Consider the following 17,545-nt stretch of genomic DNA (forward strand, 5'->3'; position numbering starts at 1 on the left):
TATGAGGTGGATTGATTCAGTGACTGGGATAATTGGGATGGGAGTGTCAGAGACAGTGCGACTGGCACAGGACAGAGCGGAGTTTAGGGCTGTTGTACGTAGGGTCGCTATGAGTCGCAGGCGACTCGACGGCACATAACAACAACAACAACAACATGAAAGAATTTTTCTTTTACTTTTCAGAGAGAAGAGAGAACTGCGGGGGAGGGCTAGGTAGGGAGAAAAGTGCAACGATAAATTAATGGAAATACAAAATCTCTGTAAATATTCATTAAAATTAATAATATAATTTTTTAAAAAAGAATAAATTATAAAAGACAAAGGAGAAGCAGTATAAGATGTGCTTTGGGACCAAGATAAAACTCTGGCTGGGCCAAAAATACAGAAAGGGGAATAGAGAGATGAAGTGGGAAAAGTGGCTACGAGCCAGAACAAAAAAATCAACTCCCATCTAGGCCTTCTCTATTTCAAACACCTCAGTAGGGAAGGTACAGTGCTATTGGCTCATTTCAGGTTTTCCCTTGCACAGTCTTTCACACAAAATAAATATGCTCTACTCTGATAACATGACAGAATCATGGCCATCTCTACTCAAGTCTTGGCTGTCCTTGCAAAATGCACCCACATAGGCAAGGCTTTGTCAAATTCTCAGTGCCCAGAAAACTCTTCCGTGGCACTTCCCAGGTAGCCACAAGTAATCCCAAAAAGGCTTCAGATTAATTTATTCTGGTGGTGGTGGTGGTTGTTATGTGCTGTCAAGTCATCTACAACTCATTGCAACTTAAGAAACAATAGTTCTGAACTCTGCCCTAAACTGAGCCAATCTCAAAGTCATCAATACACTTGTTTCCATTACGACAGTCACTATGTCAATCCATCTCATACAAGATCTTCCTCTCCCACATTAATCCTCCACCTTTCCAAGCATGATGTCCCTCTCCAAGGACTGCTCCCTTCTGGCATCATGCCCAAAATGTGTGAGATAAAGTTTCAAAATCCTTGCTTCCAAGGAGCAATCTGGTTTCACCTACTTAGGACAAACTTATTTATTCTCTTGGCAGTTCATGGTATGTTCAAAACTCTTCTCCAGCACCACAACTCAAAGGCATCAATTCTTCTCCTGTCATTCTTATTCATTGTCTAGCTCTCTGATCCATAGCAAGTAACTGTGAAGACCATGGCCTAGGCCAGGTGCACCTGAGTCTCTAGACTGACATTGTTGCTCTTGAGCACTCTGGAAAGATCCTTGGCAACAGTTTTCCCCAGAGGAATTAGTCTTTTAATTTCTTGACTGCTGGTGCCAAGAGTGTTGATTGTGGAGAACAGCAAGCTGGGTTAACAATCTCAATATCTTCTCTATCATGATGCTGCAAATGGGCCCAATGGTGAGAATCTTTGTTTTCTTGATGTTGAACAGATTTAGTGACAGATTTTTGGAATCTCACCACCAGCAAAGATGAAGTAGAGATTTTAGTGTGTGCATCTTTAAAGGCCAAAGATTCCTGCACCACTATGACTGGGACCTATAGATCCAGCAGCAGCAGCAGCCACAGCAGAAAACCAGAGACCCAACATGAGACAGAGCTGACCTTGGGACTGTTACCCCACAGAACCAGAGCTAGGTACCTTTGCCCACGTTTGTTGGAGGACTGGAGAGAAGAGCCATAAAAGGCAGAACTAAGAAATTTATGATACTGGCCTATAGCTACAGGCTGAAGGCTGAAGTGCCTCAAGCACATTTCAGAAGCTGTCCTGATTGAGTGATGGTATTTTACTACCAAACTGAATTACAGCCTTTTGACATCCTAATAGATCTCATCATAATAACAAGTATGTTTTCATGTGCTCTGTAAGCTATTGCAACTTATTTTGGACGCAGTAGAGAAGTAACACTGGTGTTGGAATTAATAGTAAGAGGTGAAGGAACATGGGGGAACGTAGCTTACCTAATAGGAATTGGGTTTGTGTTGTGGATGTTGATGAGGGGGACAATTCCCCCTTGTGAAATTAGTAGTGGTCAGATATGGCTTTTCCCATGCCAACCTTGCTCTTTACACTAGTTTAGGACTGGCCTAAAGCAGTCAAAAGTCCTCTGAGAGTACAGAGAAAGGAGTTGTGTCAATTTTGTACATCAAAGCAATGAAATTATACATGAACCAAGAGGGATCAATTCCAAAGGGAATACAAGAAGAGTCCTCAAAACCCTAAAGAGCAAGGATATTGAAGCTAAAAGCCCTTGCCCCCAAGATCATGGCTAGGGTAATGTAGAGCCTTGAAAAATGTCCAAAATTATCTTCCTAATATTCATGTCCTTGTGTAACCCAACCTCTTGAGTGTGGAATGGATTTACTGACTTACTTCAAACAAACAGAATATGGCAGAAGTGGTAGCAGTCAATATTCTAATTTAGATTAAAAAGACTGTGGCTAAAAAAAAAAACTGTGGCTTCCATCTTGAGCTCTCTTGTACTCTCTTGGTTCACCTGCACTGAAGGAAGACATCCTGAAGAGGTCCACCTGGCAAGGAACTAAAGCCTGCCAAAATCGTGTAAACTAATTTGAAAGAAAATCTTCTCCTTCCTAGCAAGCCTTCAGATAAGACCATAGCTCCAGCAACAACTTGAGTGGAACCTCATGAGAAACTTTAAACCAGAGGCACCCCATTATGCCATACCCAGATTCCAGACTCACAAAAGCTGTGTGATAATGAACATATATTGTATTAAGTCCCTTCATTTTGAGATAATTTGTTTATACCAATAGATAGCAAATCCTTGGTATATGCATATGAGGCCAGGGAAGTGAATACATCCAGCAAAAAAAAAAGGCTGAAGTCAATATGTACCAGAAATAAGGTAAGACACTAGCACCTAGATTTTACCAACAGCTTCCTCACTAAACACTGAATAAAGGTATTGTATGACATCCAGAGTATTTACATATGTGACACAGGTCTTTGGTAGAATTAGATATCTTCCCAGCTCCTATAAGCTGCATCCCCCTGGTAAGTACCCCAATGATAAGAGCCTGGTATCTTTAAACTCCTAAGCAACCTTCTTCCACATGAAATGCGACTGCAGAAACAAACTGATCTGAATTTTTTTTCTTCTCCAAGAAAACAACAAGCCTTCATTTATCTAGCATCAGCAAGGAAAAAGAAATTTCAATAGAATGAACCTTCTAAATAAGGTCATGGCTTTAATTTTACCTGACTCTTCCTAGGGAAGTGGTTCTACCTGGCAAAGCACAGGTGACATGGACCAGAAATAAGGTCAGATAGCTCTGGTGACCTAGTGAGTAAGGAATTGTGCTGCCAATCTAAAGGCAGGCAGTTTAAATCTTACAGCTGTTCCTCAACAGAAAGATGGGCAATCATCTCCTATTTTATTTACAGCCTCTAAAGCTGGCTGGAGGGTCGGTTATGAGTCGGTTCCGACTAGAAAGTATGCACAACAACTTCTTCCTGTCCAGAGTGTGTCAAGGGGTAAGGTACTATGCCTGGGGAAGTTTCTGCTGGTCTCAGAGAAGCCTAGGCCGGAGGTGGTGTCTTTATCAGTCTAGGGGATGGGTGCAGGCAGGGAACTCAGTGATAGGTGTTCAGCAGAAAAAGATAGTCACTGCTGATCTAAAATGTCCAAGAATGACAATGATGGAACTTTACACAGTTATTTATTCATTATAAATATCTATTAAAAAAATAAACAGTGCCTATACACACTAATCTCACCTGATAGATTACACAGGAATCAGACTGACTATATCTGTGGAAAGATTTGATGTGGAAGCTCCATATCAGCAGTCTAAACAAGGCCAAGGACTGACTGTGGAACAAATCCTTTGAACAGATCAATTACTCATGGGCAAGTTCAAATTGAAGCTGAAGAAAACTAAAATAAGCTCTTGAGAACCAAAATACCAGCTTGGTTCTAACCCTGAATTTGAAAGCCACCTCAAGAAATTATTTGATGGGCCGAATACTAATGGCCAAAGACGAGATGAGTTGTGGGATGACAACAAGGAAATTATCCATGAAGAAAGTAAAAAGTCATTGCAAAGATAAGAAATAATGAAAAGACCAAAACTGATGTCAGAAGAGGCTCTGAAATTTGCATTAGAAACTTTTCTTAGAGGTCAAAATCAAGGGAAGAAATGCTGAAGCAAGACAGCTGAATAGAAGATGTTAAAAGATGACTCAAGAAGATAAAGCAAAGTATTACAACAAAATGTGCAAAGAGCTGAAGTTAGAAAAGCAAAAGGGAAGAACAGGTTCAGAATTATTGAAGAATAAATTCAAGCTTTGAGCTGCAATACTGAGGAACTCTAGAGGAAAAATTCTGAATGATAGAGGAAGCATTAAAAGAAAATGGCAGGAATAAAAAGGTCATTGCATCAAAAAGAATTTGTCAACACTGAAACATTTCAGGAAGAAAGATATGGTACTGAAGGAAAAAAATCAAGTTGCACTAAATGCACTGGCAAAAAAATAAGAGCTATGCACACCATGTTTATTGCTGTGTTATTCATAATGGTAAAGAGCTGGAAGCAACTCAAGTGCCCATCAACAAAAGAATGGTTAGAGAAGTTGTGATATATTCACACAATGGAATACTACCCTGCATTGAAAAACAAGTTATTCATGAAATATTATACAAAATGGGTAACCCTGGAGGACATTATGCTGAGTGAAATATCTCAGTCACAGAAGGACAAATATTGCATAGAACAATTTGTAAAACGGGACTGACATTGGGGCTAGGGGGAGACTAAGAAATATGGGATAAATTATGTTTATGACACTGAAACACATGAGGGAGGGAACTGTTTAAAAGGGATATAGGATTAGTGGAGTGGACTTGGGGGGAGGGACTGTATAACAATGAAAGAATTTTTCTTTAACTTTTCAAAGAGAAGAATGAACTGGGGAGGAGGTTGGGCAGGGAGAAAAGTACAACAATGAATGAATGGAAAACCAAAGTCTCTGTAAACTTTCATTAAAATTAATTTAAAAAACAACAAATACACAGAAAAAACCATGGTACATTCACACAATGGAGTATTATGCAGCAATGAAAAGCAATGAACTCATAAAACATTATACAATATGGGGGAGTCTGGAAGAAATTATGCTGAGTGAAATATTTCAGTCACAAAAGAACAAACACTTTATAACACTGCTGTTATAAAACAGGACAGACATGGGGGGGGAGAATAGGAAAAGAGTGAATAGCTAATGAACACTGTATTAGAACAGATGAGGGGAAGAACTGTCCAAAAGGAATATATGAGTAGGCATTATATATATATATATGACAACAAAGTGGAACAAGGGGTGCATTGCAGGGTGGGCCGAGGAGGGAGGGGGGAAATGTGCAATAATGGAAAAAATTCATAATTTTCTCTAAATAAAAAAGTCTTAGGAGTTTTCAGAGTACCAAATGACACATTTCAACAAACAGATGTAGCCCTGGATAGTCTCACTAGCCTATGCTAAGAAATTTGGAAGACAACTACCTAACCCACTGACTGGAAGAGATCCATATTTGCTCCAATTACAAAATAAAAGTCATCAAACAGAAGTGAAAATTATTAAACAATATCATTTATATACGTGTGTATAAAATCTTGGTAAAGATTACTCAAAAATACCTACAGCTATACATTGGCAGAGAACTGCCAGAAATTCAAGGTGGATTCAGAAGATGCTATGGTAAAATGGCAGGTGCTGATGTCTGGTGGATCTTGATTGACAGCACAAACTAGCAGAAAGATATTTTATAGACTTTGTAAAGGCATTTGACTGTGGGGATCATGACAAATTATGGATAACATTGAAAAGAATGGGAATCCCAGAACACGTAATTGTACTCATAAAAAACATAGGCCTAGACCAAGAAGTAGTTGTCTGAACAGAACCAGGGAGTACTGGATAGTACTAGGAAAGGTATGGAACAGGATTGTATTCTTTCTCTATATCTAATCAATCTGTATGCTGAGGAAATCATTAAAGAAACTGGACAAGAAGAAGCATGTGGCATCAGGATTGGAGGAAGACTCACCAGCAACCTACACTATGCAAAAGACACAACCTTGCTTACAGAAATTAAAGACCTGAAGCACTTACTGCAGAAGATCAAAGACCAAAGATTTCAATGAGTGTTGCATCTCAACATCAAGAAAAGAAAACTCTTCACTACTGGACCAACAGGCAACATCATGACTGATGGATAAAAAAAAAAATTGAAGTTATCCACAATTTCATTTTACCTGGACCCACAATTAACACCCATAGAGTTATCGTTGTTGCTGAGTACTTTAAGATAAAACCAACTCATAGCTGACCTTCCAGCAGATTTTTAGAGACAGTAAATTTCATGGGAGCAGACTGATCATCCCCCCCCCCCCGCAGACAAACTACTAGATTTGATCCATATATCACTGGATTTGCAGCACAATTTCTTACCACTAAACCACCAGAGCTCCCTCTCACTGTAGTAGGAGTCAAGAAATCAAGACATGCTACACTGAGAAATCTGCTGTTAAAGACCTCTCCAAAGTTCTACACAGTAACAATGTCAGTTTCAGATGAAGAAAAATCAGTGATGCAAGCCATGATATTTTCAATTGCTTCCTATGAATCTGAAAATAGATACTGGGAACTTTGCCTGGTTTTCTGAATGGGGAGAAGGCTTTGATCTTGCTCTTTGTTTTGGGGTGGTTTTGTTTGTTTTTTTTTACTTCTCACACCACAAAAGTCACATCATGTTGTCAGAAGCTGAATTACAACTGGACAAGAAGAGATTAAACCTCAGGGTCCTTCATGTGAACCAAAACTTCCAAAGCACTGGAAGGGTTCTTAGGAAAATTTCATATGGTTGCAGATCTCTCGCCCTACAAACTTAAACTTCAGCACAGTTTTTCCTTGGACCACAGGAGTAATGTGAACATCAGAAATCAATGCATCTGAAAGTTAGACAATCAATAAGGAAAACCAAAGAAGAACCAATGCCTTTAAATTGTGATGTTATTGATGATTACTGAATATACCATGGACTGTCAAAAATAGAAACAAATCTTACTGGTCTTGGAGGAAATGCAATGAAGGTGCCCTTTTAGAGGCAAGGATGGTGAAGCCTTGTCTGATATAGTTTGGACATGTTATCAAGAGGGGTCAGTCATTAGAAAAAGGCATCATCCTGAGAAAAGGGGAATCAGATAACTAGAAAATGATCTTCAATAAAACACAAAAACTTTAACAATGGGCTCTGTCATGGCAGAGACCGTGAACTAATGCAAGGTTCAAATCTGTTGTTCATAAGGTCACTAGAAATAGTAGCAGACATGACGACACCTCACAACCACCTTTCCCAAGGAAATTATTTTCCAATTGAATTAGAGCCAGATGAGCTACCTCTCTCAATTCAATTCTCTAAACTTTAAAGATCTACTATGTGTCAAGCCTTATGCCAAGAATATAAAGTTTGATTTTTGTTCTTAAACCTTAAGGAACTTACATCAAGGAAAGCAGGCACATAAACAGGTAACTCCAACAACGTGGCATGGATTGTTAAGACTGTAGGCTTTACTGTCTTTTGCAGTAATCAGTCACCTATTTGCTATTTCCCTCCCCTTTACAACTATGGCCAGATCACTGAAGGTGTGATCTGAGTGCCCAATAACTTACATGTTCCCTTTTTTGAAACATACTAACAGATAATATGTTGTTGCTGTTATGTATCATCCAGTTGCTTGAGACTCACAGCGACCCTATGTACAAAGAGTTCTAAACCCTGCTCTATCCTGTGCCAATCTCATTGTCTCTGACACACCTACTCCCATTACCTCATTGAACAGATCTATCTTATCGAGGGTCTTCCTCTCCTGTGCTGTCCCTCCACTCTCCTAAATATGATGTCCCTCTCAAAGGACTGGTCCCTCCTTGCAAAATGCCCAGAGTGTGTCAGACGAAGCTTCAGAATCCTTGGCTCCAAGGAGTAGCCTAGTTTCACCTTCTCCAGGACAAACCTGTTTGTTCTCCTAGAAGTACTGGCATATTCAACATTCTTCTCCAGCACCACAGCTCATATATTCTAATTAAATAATAACAATGCATAGCCTTGGTTCAAAGATTCCCAAAGTGTTATATGCCACGTCTCAGCTACAAGTTATTTCCTCATCGTTAAAATGGAGATGATAATAACAGCCCCACCTAATTTCAAAGTTGAAAATAAAATATTAGGCTGAAAAAGGGATAAACAGATAAACTTGACTGAAAATACAAAGTGATCCAGGATAAGCAATACTTTTAAGAGTTGAAAAAAAAAAAACAACTTAGAATTTGTACCAAGACATATGAGATGGGTTGAAAGAAGCAGAGAAAACAGGATCCATTCAAACAGGTATAGATTACATCTTTACCAACAAATTTTAATGGCATTTTTATGATGAGCACCAAAAAACAGAGATAAATACTCCCTTTGCAGAGAACTCAACACTTGTTAGGTAGCAAATATATCTATACCATGTGCTATGTGTTACCACAGAAATTTATACAAAGTGTTCTGGGATTAATAAAGAAAAACTTATTATTTTATTTCTTAAACTGCAGTTGTGCATTCATGGATAATCAATGTATTATTCCTTCACTTGTTGTATATCTTAAAACTTTCATAATTTTTCTTTTTCTCAGCAGTTGCTGTTGTTACGTGCAGTCGAGATGCCTGCGACTCATAGCGACCCTATGTATAACAGCCCTAAACCTTGCTCTATCCTGTACCAATCTCACTGTCTCTGATACACTTACCCCCATTACCCCAGTCACTGAATCAATCCACCTCATAGAGGGTCTTCCTCTCCTGCACTGTCCCTCCACACTCCCAAGCATGACGTCCTTCTCCAAGGACTGGTCCCTCCTTGCAACATGTCCAAAGTGTGTCACATGAAGCTTCAGAATCCTTGCTTCCAAGGAGAAGCTTAATTTTACCCTTTCCAGGATGAACCCGCTCATTTTCTTAGCAGTCCATGGTATATTCAATACTCTTCTCCAATATCACAACTCAAAGGCATCAATTATCCTTCTGTCCTCCCTCATCATTGTCCAGCTCTCTGATGCATAGCAAGTAATTGCAAAGACCATGGCCAATAGGAACAAAAAAAGAAAGCTGTATATCTCTCCCTAAAAGTCTGACAGGCAGGGTGGCTAGGTCTTCTGGAGAATCATTTCCCACAGGAAGCAAAGGCAACATATCACAGTAGTCCCAGTAGTGAAGTCACTCATCCTTGTTATCTCAAAGGCCACTCAGAAGGAAATGAATGGGGCCCTTTGGGGCTCAAACTCAAATCTTGTGGAGACTTAAGAAAGCACTCCCTCCACAACGCTTTATCTCTTCTTGGCCAGAGAGCAGTAATTCTTAACAGAAAGAGCCTAGAACCCAGAAGGGTCTTTGGAGAGAACGCTAGGGGCTCAGTGACCTTGAATTAACACAATGGCAATGAGGTGATTTTTGTTCATTGAACATTGTTGTTTGTTGTTAAGTGCCACTGAGTCAGAGATGACTCATAGTGACCCTATGAACGAAATACCTGAACACTTGTATAACTTTGGTTGTTTCTCCATGTTCATAGTTTCTGGAGGCTCGGGAAGCTCCACCAAACAGTGTCCACCATGGGTAACCATTATCGCATTTGACACCTCAGTGTCACAGTGTTCAACTTCACAGTGACCACAAGTTACCTCTGTACAGCAATGCACAGACCAGTGCTATACATTACTTAGAAAAATGTTTGTCAAAAAATACAATTTAAACCAGGCCTGAGGGCCGCAGACTAAAATCACCTACCTTGGGCTTGGTAGCATAACTTTTGTCTACTAGGTCAAGAGAGCTCTATGTTGTCATTGTTGTTAAGTGCCGTCAAGTAGTAGATGACTCATAGCGACCCTACGAACGAAAGACCTGATCACTTGTATAACTTTGGTCCTTTCTCCATGTTCATAGAGTTTCCAGAGGCAAGCCAACATAGATAAGAAAAAAAAAGCTTCTTTATTTTATTGAAATAAAGATTATTTTTACTTTTTATTTTATTAGGGAGATCTAGTGATATAGTCTGTAGAGAGCTGCACTGCTAACCAAAGGCCATGTCTCTCTGACAGTTCAAATCTACCAACAACTTCTTGGAAGAAAGATGGGCAATCTCTTCTTATGCAATTTACAGTCTCAGAAAATCCACTGCAAGGTTAGCTATGAACTGGACCTGACTCAATGGCAATAAGGGTTCTTTAAAGTATATTTATCTATCAATTATATGTGTAGGTAATCAATTTTTTATGAAGATAACTAATCACAAAATTATTAGTAAGTAGTATCTATGACTTTTCATTAATAGAAACAGATCTTTTCATGTCATGTTACATTGTTGTGGATATCTCAAAATATTATTTACAATTTTACACTAATAACTTCAAAACTAACCAGAAAAAGATAAAAATAGATGAACGGAACCTTCTAAGAATCAAATCCCTATGCACATCCAAAAACTTCTACAACAGGGTAGAAAGGGAAGCCACAGACTGGGAAAAAAATATTTGGTAATGACATGTCTGATAAGAGACTTCTATGTAGAATTTATAAAATTACTCGAGCACCACAACAAGATAAAGGTAAACAACCCAATCGAAAAATGGGCACAGGATATGAAGAGACACTTCACCAAAGAAGACATTCAAATGGAGAACACCCACATGAAGAAATGTTCAAAATCTCTAGCTCTGCTCTGAGACGCAAATCAAAACAACTAGGAGATGCCATCTCACCCCAGTAAGAATAGCAAAATTCAACAGAGCAGCAAACAACAAATGCTGGCGAGGTTGTGGAGAAACTGGAACCCTTATCCACTGTTGGTGGGGGTGTAAAATGGTGCAACCACTATGGAAGACAGTATAGTGCTTTCTCAAAAAGTTGGAAATAAAAATACCATTTGACCCAGTAATTAATTCCACTACTGGGAATATACCCTAAAGAAACTGTAAATGCCACCCAAGCAAATATATGCACACCCATGTTTATTATGGCTTTGTTAGTAAAGAGTTGGAAACAACCCAAGTGCCCATCAACAAACAAATGGATAGAGAAGCTGTATATTCACACCATGGAATACTACTGCATGAAAAACAAGGAATTCATGAATTATTATACAAAATGGATAAACCTGGAGGACATTATGCTGAATGAACTATCTCAGTCACAAAAAAGCAAATATGCCAGTTATAAATATAATGCCAGTTATAAAATAGGACTGACATGGGTGTTGGGGGAAAACTAAGAAAAGAGAGGATAAATAATCTACACGCCATTGAAACAGATGAGAGAGAAAGAACTGTATAAAAGGAACATATGATTAGGTATTATTGGCATGACAAGAGTCCTGAATAAGAGCTGCATAGTCTGAATAACAATGAAAGAACTTTTTTCCCCAAAGAAAAAAGTGATGGGGGGAGGGGACACAGGGAGGGAAATGTGCAACAATGAACATTGGAAACTCAAGTTCTTTATAAACTTTCATTAAAATCTCAGTAAAATAAAAAAAAGACTTGCCACTAGATCACACGTGTCTGCAATCTTCCTGTCTAAAAGTACTCAGGCGAGGAAGCTGGCCAACTATGAAGCAACTCTAATTATTATCCAGTCACCAGTGAGAGCCCAAGTACCTACACTGTTGACAGGACGTCTAAAATGTCCTCTTTCCTCTAAACTCTCCTAAGTCAGAACACTCACTCTTTCTCCCCTTTCTCTTCTTCTACCTCCACCCACACTCTTCTTCCAGGAAGCCACCTAAGCCCAGCCTACACAGATCTCTTTCAGCCCTCAGCAGATATTTTCTGTTCCACTTGCCTGGTACTTCATTAAGGCTGTAAATATATATGGTCCCACCAGACTTAGACTTCTTTGGTAGCCCCTCATTAACTTCATAAGGCAAAGTAAACAGTTGTTGTTGTTAAGTACTGTTGAGTCTCATAGCGACCCTATGAAGGATAGTCCTCGACACTTGGGTGTCTCTCATCCTCTCTCCAGGTTTATAGGGTTTCCGGAGACAAGCTAATAAGGAAGTGGATGCCACTCCTCCTTCCAAAGTAAGCAGTAGGCACTCATGAACCTGTAAGCTGAACAGCAATTAAATTGTGATCCTTGACTTAAGTGTCTATGTTCTAACAAAAACTCATTGTGGAGTCTCTATCTGATGCTCTCCCTGAGCATCAGTTTCTTCATATGTAAAAGTGAGTGTGTGGAACCAACCTCTTAGATTAGACAGACATTTTTCATCTCTCAAGATCTAAGAAAAATTATGGGGGAAACTGCAAAGCCTCCCCCAACTTTCCCAAGCCGGGTTAGTCACTTCCTCCCCAGTGCCTCTTGATGCCTTTTGTGCACATATAACCAACCCTCTGCCTTAGAGTCCGTTTGGCATCTCAGGGCTTCCAAGATCTGCACAGATGCAAACAGCCATATCTTTCTACCACACAGCAGCTAGTGAACTCAAATGACTACCTTTCTGTTAGCAGCCAAGTATTTTAGGCATTGTGCCACCAGGGCTCCTTCTGGATGTACCATAGGATACCTCTATTACAGTCTTGATGACAAAATTCTGACAGAGCATATATCATAGCTGAAGGAGGATAGAAACAAGCAGGGTAGGAAGAAGAATGATATTTCTTGGATCCAAATTCTAGCTCTATGTGTTACTATCTGTGTAACTTTGGACAAGTTACTTAGCCTCTCTGAAATTCAATTTTCTCATATACATATAAAGTGGGGGAAATAATACCTATCACACAGGAAGATTCTTAGAATTAAATAAAATAAAATGTTTGGAATAATGGCTGGCATATAGTAAGCACACAAAAAAATGAAATTGCTATTACTATTATCATGTTACTGTAGTAATCTGTCCTATTAAGCAATGATAGGAAGATCCAGTGGCATAGTGGTGAGTTGTAATGTGAACCACTGAAGGCAGGTGGTTCAAATCCACCAGCTGCTCTGGGGCAGAAATATGGGGAATCTCCTCCCATGCAATTTACTGCCTCTGAAAACCCCATGGAGAGTCAGCTACGAGTCAGTTCTGACTTAACGGTACACAACAATGAGGCACAGAAGCAAGCTGTGATACTAACCCAAAGCCTGTGCATGTCTGGTGGTCTGACTCCAACAGTGGCTCCCCAGGAGAAAGATGGGAAGTCCTCTCTCCCTCTTACAACCTTGGAAACCCAATGGACAGTGAAGCAACTATGAATTGGAATCAACCCAACAGCAGTAACTTTTTTGACGAGGCACTGGGTTTCTACTTCAGCTACATCTCCATCCACCTCCTATTTTCTATCACAATTCCTTGTTTATGATTTTTCTTCCACAGTACTTAAAATAATATATCTTTTATTTTCCCTCTCTTCCACTGGATTGTAAACTCTGTGAAGGTAGAGAATATCTTTGTTTTGTTTGCCCTTATATCCCAAATACCAAATATAATCCCTGTCTGGAACAGACATTCAGTAACTTTTTTACTAAAAAGCACGTGCAACTGTTACTGTTTAATATGCACTGAATCAATTAGCCTTACTAAGGATGACAGTCAAGCTGAGGCCTGGGAGCAGATGATACCCTGCCTATTCCAGGATTAATCTGACCCTCTCCCAAGCCCCTAGTATTACCCTCAGCCAAGCCCCACCTACCTGTCCTTGGCCCTATCCCAGTTCTGGAAGCCAATCTCAGCTAAAAATAGCATCCTTACCAAGATGGCTAGGCCATTTATAGTTTTAGAGGCAGCAGAAAGTAGGAGAGTGGAGGCAAGTCTCAGGCTTCTCCCTCTATCAGGGACTACTCACACTGCCCCATGCCTCTCCTCAAAAGTCCTGTTCTAGCTGTAATGAGCCAAACCACGAGTCTGGATCAGAGGCCCTCAACCTGCAACACCGGCCACCACAGCCCAAGATCCATTTGAGACTCCTCACAGAATTCTACAGAAACACTGTAGATTTTGGGAGGCAATAAATCCACAGCCTGAGTAAGCCAAGTAGCATATCAGACCAGCTCCAGAAATGCAGGCCTCAATTAGGCACAAGCTTTCACTGAGAAAGTGACATAGCCAACTCAGCAGGCTTCGACGAAGGTGGAAAGAGAACAGCTTCTCCACTGTCCGTGAGAGGGTTTCATAGCACTGCACCTGCTTCCACTGCAAGGTCAGGTTTTTAAGCATTTCATATTCTCATGGTAAGGCCACAAGTACTCTGATCAAATTCTTCTTAGAATCAAATTTTCTAACTAACTAAACGGGGTTGGGGAACAAACCACCAATTCTCTGAGTCCCTTTAGAAGACTTTAAAGAAGAAAATACAGCACTTTTCTTGGATTTCAGCTAAAAAGCCATCAGTGCCTGCTTAAACTCACCAGGAGTAAAGCAATGTTCTCCTGGCCCCATCAGAGGCCAGAGGGCAGAGCTAGAAAAGATGGAAATAGTCGAGAACTTAAGCATTAGAAGGCCTGCCTATAAGAGAGAACACAGGACCCAGTTTTTTCACTCATATATTACCTGACTCATAACGCCCTCGCGCTGCAAAGACTGTCATAAGAATGTGTAAGAAAAATAGCTGTATATCTATAAAACAGAAACCGTACAGAACATACAAATTGACTTGGTATTTTGAAACTTAATTTAAAAAGTTGTAGTTTCAAGGGCAACCAAATGCCACTCCATGGCTCCCTATTCTAGCAAAAATACATTGGTGGTGGAACAGCCACAAGAGTTCCTAATTACATCAAAAGCTTTTTCTAAACTTTTTGCAAAGCCCAATCCACAAGCGAAAATGCTGGCCCTCTACAAAAATGAGGCCCTAAGTCAGATCCTATCAGGTCCCAGACAGGTCCAAGGGGATAATCGATATACCAGAACAGTAACAGTAGTTCTGGGGTCTAGAGTTCCCTCAGTTACAGCCATTCCCAGCACTAAAGGTCTCCCTTTAAGCCTCTTATCCCCGGGGTTCAATATTATTGTAACAACAGAAACCAATTTTGGAGCAGAAATGTAGATAAGATCCAAAGAAGTGCTCAGTGATCCAACTGGCACTGCCAAACAGACCTCAGTCAGTTGTGTGGAAGTAGTATCTGCCTCCATAAAATCAAGCCATAGGGTGTTACGAGGGATGACGCTTCTCTTAGTCGGAGAAGTAGCATAAAAACTTCTTAATGCTTAAAATTCAAAACTCATCCTTTGAGCTTATGTCTAAAATACAGAACAGCCTCACATCTCCTCAAAACATAAATTTTAGGTTTGTCATTCAAATTTAATTCTTAGGGTTAAAAAAAGGGACATATTGATAGTGACAAGCAGGGATGTCACTGGGAAAATGGAGACGCTCTTGAGGTCTTTTTCACTGTTCAATCTACATTGGCCTATTAGTCCTTTCCTTCACAACGCACTTAGAGCTGAACTTTGCACTAAGTTTCAGGGGAAAGAAGAGGAGATTCCCCAAGCAAAGAAGAGTAACATACAGAAAGAACCTATTTTCAAAGAAGGGTGAATCATCTGGGGATCTTGTTAAAAGACAAATTCTGTAAATCTGGGGTGGAAATGCCAATTCTCTGTAAGAGGTGTCAGCCCTCCTCTAAAGCAACAGTCCCAGTGTCAGGCTTGTTTAAACACAGGGCAACTGTGGTCTCCTTTGAAAAACAGCCCTTGGGGCTTCTGGGATCACACTAAGAGAATCGGAGCGAAAAGGACTTGTCCAAGAAAGTCTATTACCAATGCCAGCCTCTGGATCCATCCATGAAACAAACTCTCCAGTAATTATGATCTCTATTTCCTTTTCCTGCTTATCTCAGTGGATACCCACTGAGTGGTCCCTGTTTCCTGAGTTTGGCTGCCCTCAGAAACAACTATAATAAGTTCTCCACAAATTACAGTGCCACAGCTCTAGGCTGATTACAGCAACAGGGTGACAGAAGTGCGGAAGAACTGATCTTCTCCTTTTAAGCCTTGGGTAAAGCAACTGAACTTTAAAAGTGCTCTCTACTGCTGCAACAAAACACCAGGGCCTCTGTTGCCTGAAAAACCTACACAAGTGCTCAGGGAAAAACCAAGATAGACCACAAAATAACGAATGCCTATCTTCACCAGTCAGAAGAAACAGAGTAACTCAAGAAGTAGTCTGGAGAATCAGAACCACGTTCATGTTTTTAAAAAAAATTTAACTCTCTGGTGGTAAACAGTTCTAAGGAATTGCCTTGCTATTTCAAATGGGCACAGCCTAGAGACAGCAAAGTACCTAAGGAAAGGGAGGGACTGAGTTCTCATGGCTGTTGGGTTAGAAAGGCCGACCAGAACACCAGGCTATTATCAGCCAATAAAGTGGTCCAGCCCCTACTTTCCCTGCCCAACCCAAGCAGCCTCAACCTCCCCTGTGCTGCCAAGTGCTGCAAACGATCAGGAGCAATGGCCAGATCATTCTTTCAGGTAGTGCTGCCTACTCGTCCTGGCTTGCTGGTCTGAAAGACCAAGGTACTCCAAAAGCAGGCCTCTTCTCACTGCCAACAAAAGATATTCTTAAGACAGATAAGAATTGTTAAAAAAAAAAAAAAAAAAGAAAAGAAACAATGGCTAAGACTCTTCAACAGAGAAAACTCCTTGGGTTTCTGGGAAAAGAGTGGTTCCTTAACCAAGTGCTTAGGTCCGCAAGCCTAGGATCGACTTGCCACTCGGGATCCCTCAGTTCTGAATCACAGCCCCCAGTCGGGTCCAAACCTTGGCAAGGCCTTACCTGCGGCGGTGGACTCCTCAGGACTGGTCCCTGCACTGGTTGCCTTCTCATGGTGGCTATGGCTGAGGCTTTGGCCCTGATGCAGGAGAAGCCCCCAGAGGAGCCACAGGGCAAGACCCGCGCACACATCCATGACTCCGGGACTCGGTGAACATGCGCCTGATGTAGACACCTCGGGATCCCAAAGGCAAAGCCAGGAGCCTGGGAATAGAGCCGATGGTCCCGAAACCACGGGCAAGATGCCCTCGCAGCGCCGCAGCTGTCCAACCACCTCCTCCGACAGTCAAAGGTCAAGCACTCCAAGTTTGGACGCGGGAGCAGGGCCCGCGGGGTTCTGGCGGCCTGAGCACCCAGTCAGTCTACTCGGGCTGCTTCCGGAGAGTTTAGGCAAGCCGGCTGCGGGTCTGCTGTCAGCTCTGCACCCGCTACGCCCCGGCGGTAGGGGCGGGGGGCAGGCTCTCCCGCCGGCACCAGTGGCGAAGGAGAGAAGGGAGTCAAGGAGGGGGGCGCCCGACCTCGCGCCGCCTAGAAGCGGAGAGCAGCGGGGGATCGGGAGGGCGTGTGACTCGCAAACACGGGCCGGCGCGGGTGGCTCCGGGCTCCCAGGCCTTCTAGGCCGAGGTCAGCACCCCCGCCCAGTCCCGTGCCCAGGCAAGCAGCCGGTGCCCAGGTCCAGCAGGCACACACGCGCGGGCCAGGCCCGGGACAGCGGCTCCCCGGCGGGCGGGCCGGCTCGCGGGCGGAG

The 17,545-nt window shown here is 41.5% G+C and overlaps 1 protein-coding gene across 1 annotated transcript in view; it reads right to left on the bottom strand.

The window, feature by feature from the left end:
- The window catches only part of STIM1 (stromal interaction molecule 1), a 344,672-nt gene extending 327,739 nt beyond the window's left edge, over nt 1–16,933 (bottom strand). Inside the window, exon 1 of the mRNA XM_006885535.1 lies at nt 16,801–16,933. Within this exon, the coding sequence (XP_006885597.1) occupies nt 16,801–16,933 (133 nt within the window). The remainder of the gene's footprint in view (nt 1–16,800) is intronic.
- Between the last annotated feature and the right edge of the window lie 612 nt (nt 16,934–17,545).

This window comes from Elephantulus edwardii, unplaced genomic scaffold, assembly GCF_000299155.1.
Source record: "Elephantulus edwardii isolate Elephantulus edwardi_28Jun2011 unplaced genomic scaffold, EleEdw1.0 scaffold00044, whole genome shotgun sequence".
In the NCBI taxonomy this organism is placed as follows: Eukaryota; Metazoa; Chordata; class Mammalia; order Macroscelidea; family Macroscelididae; genus Elephantulus; species Elephantulus edwardii.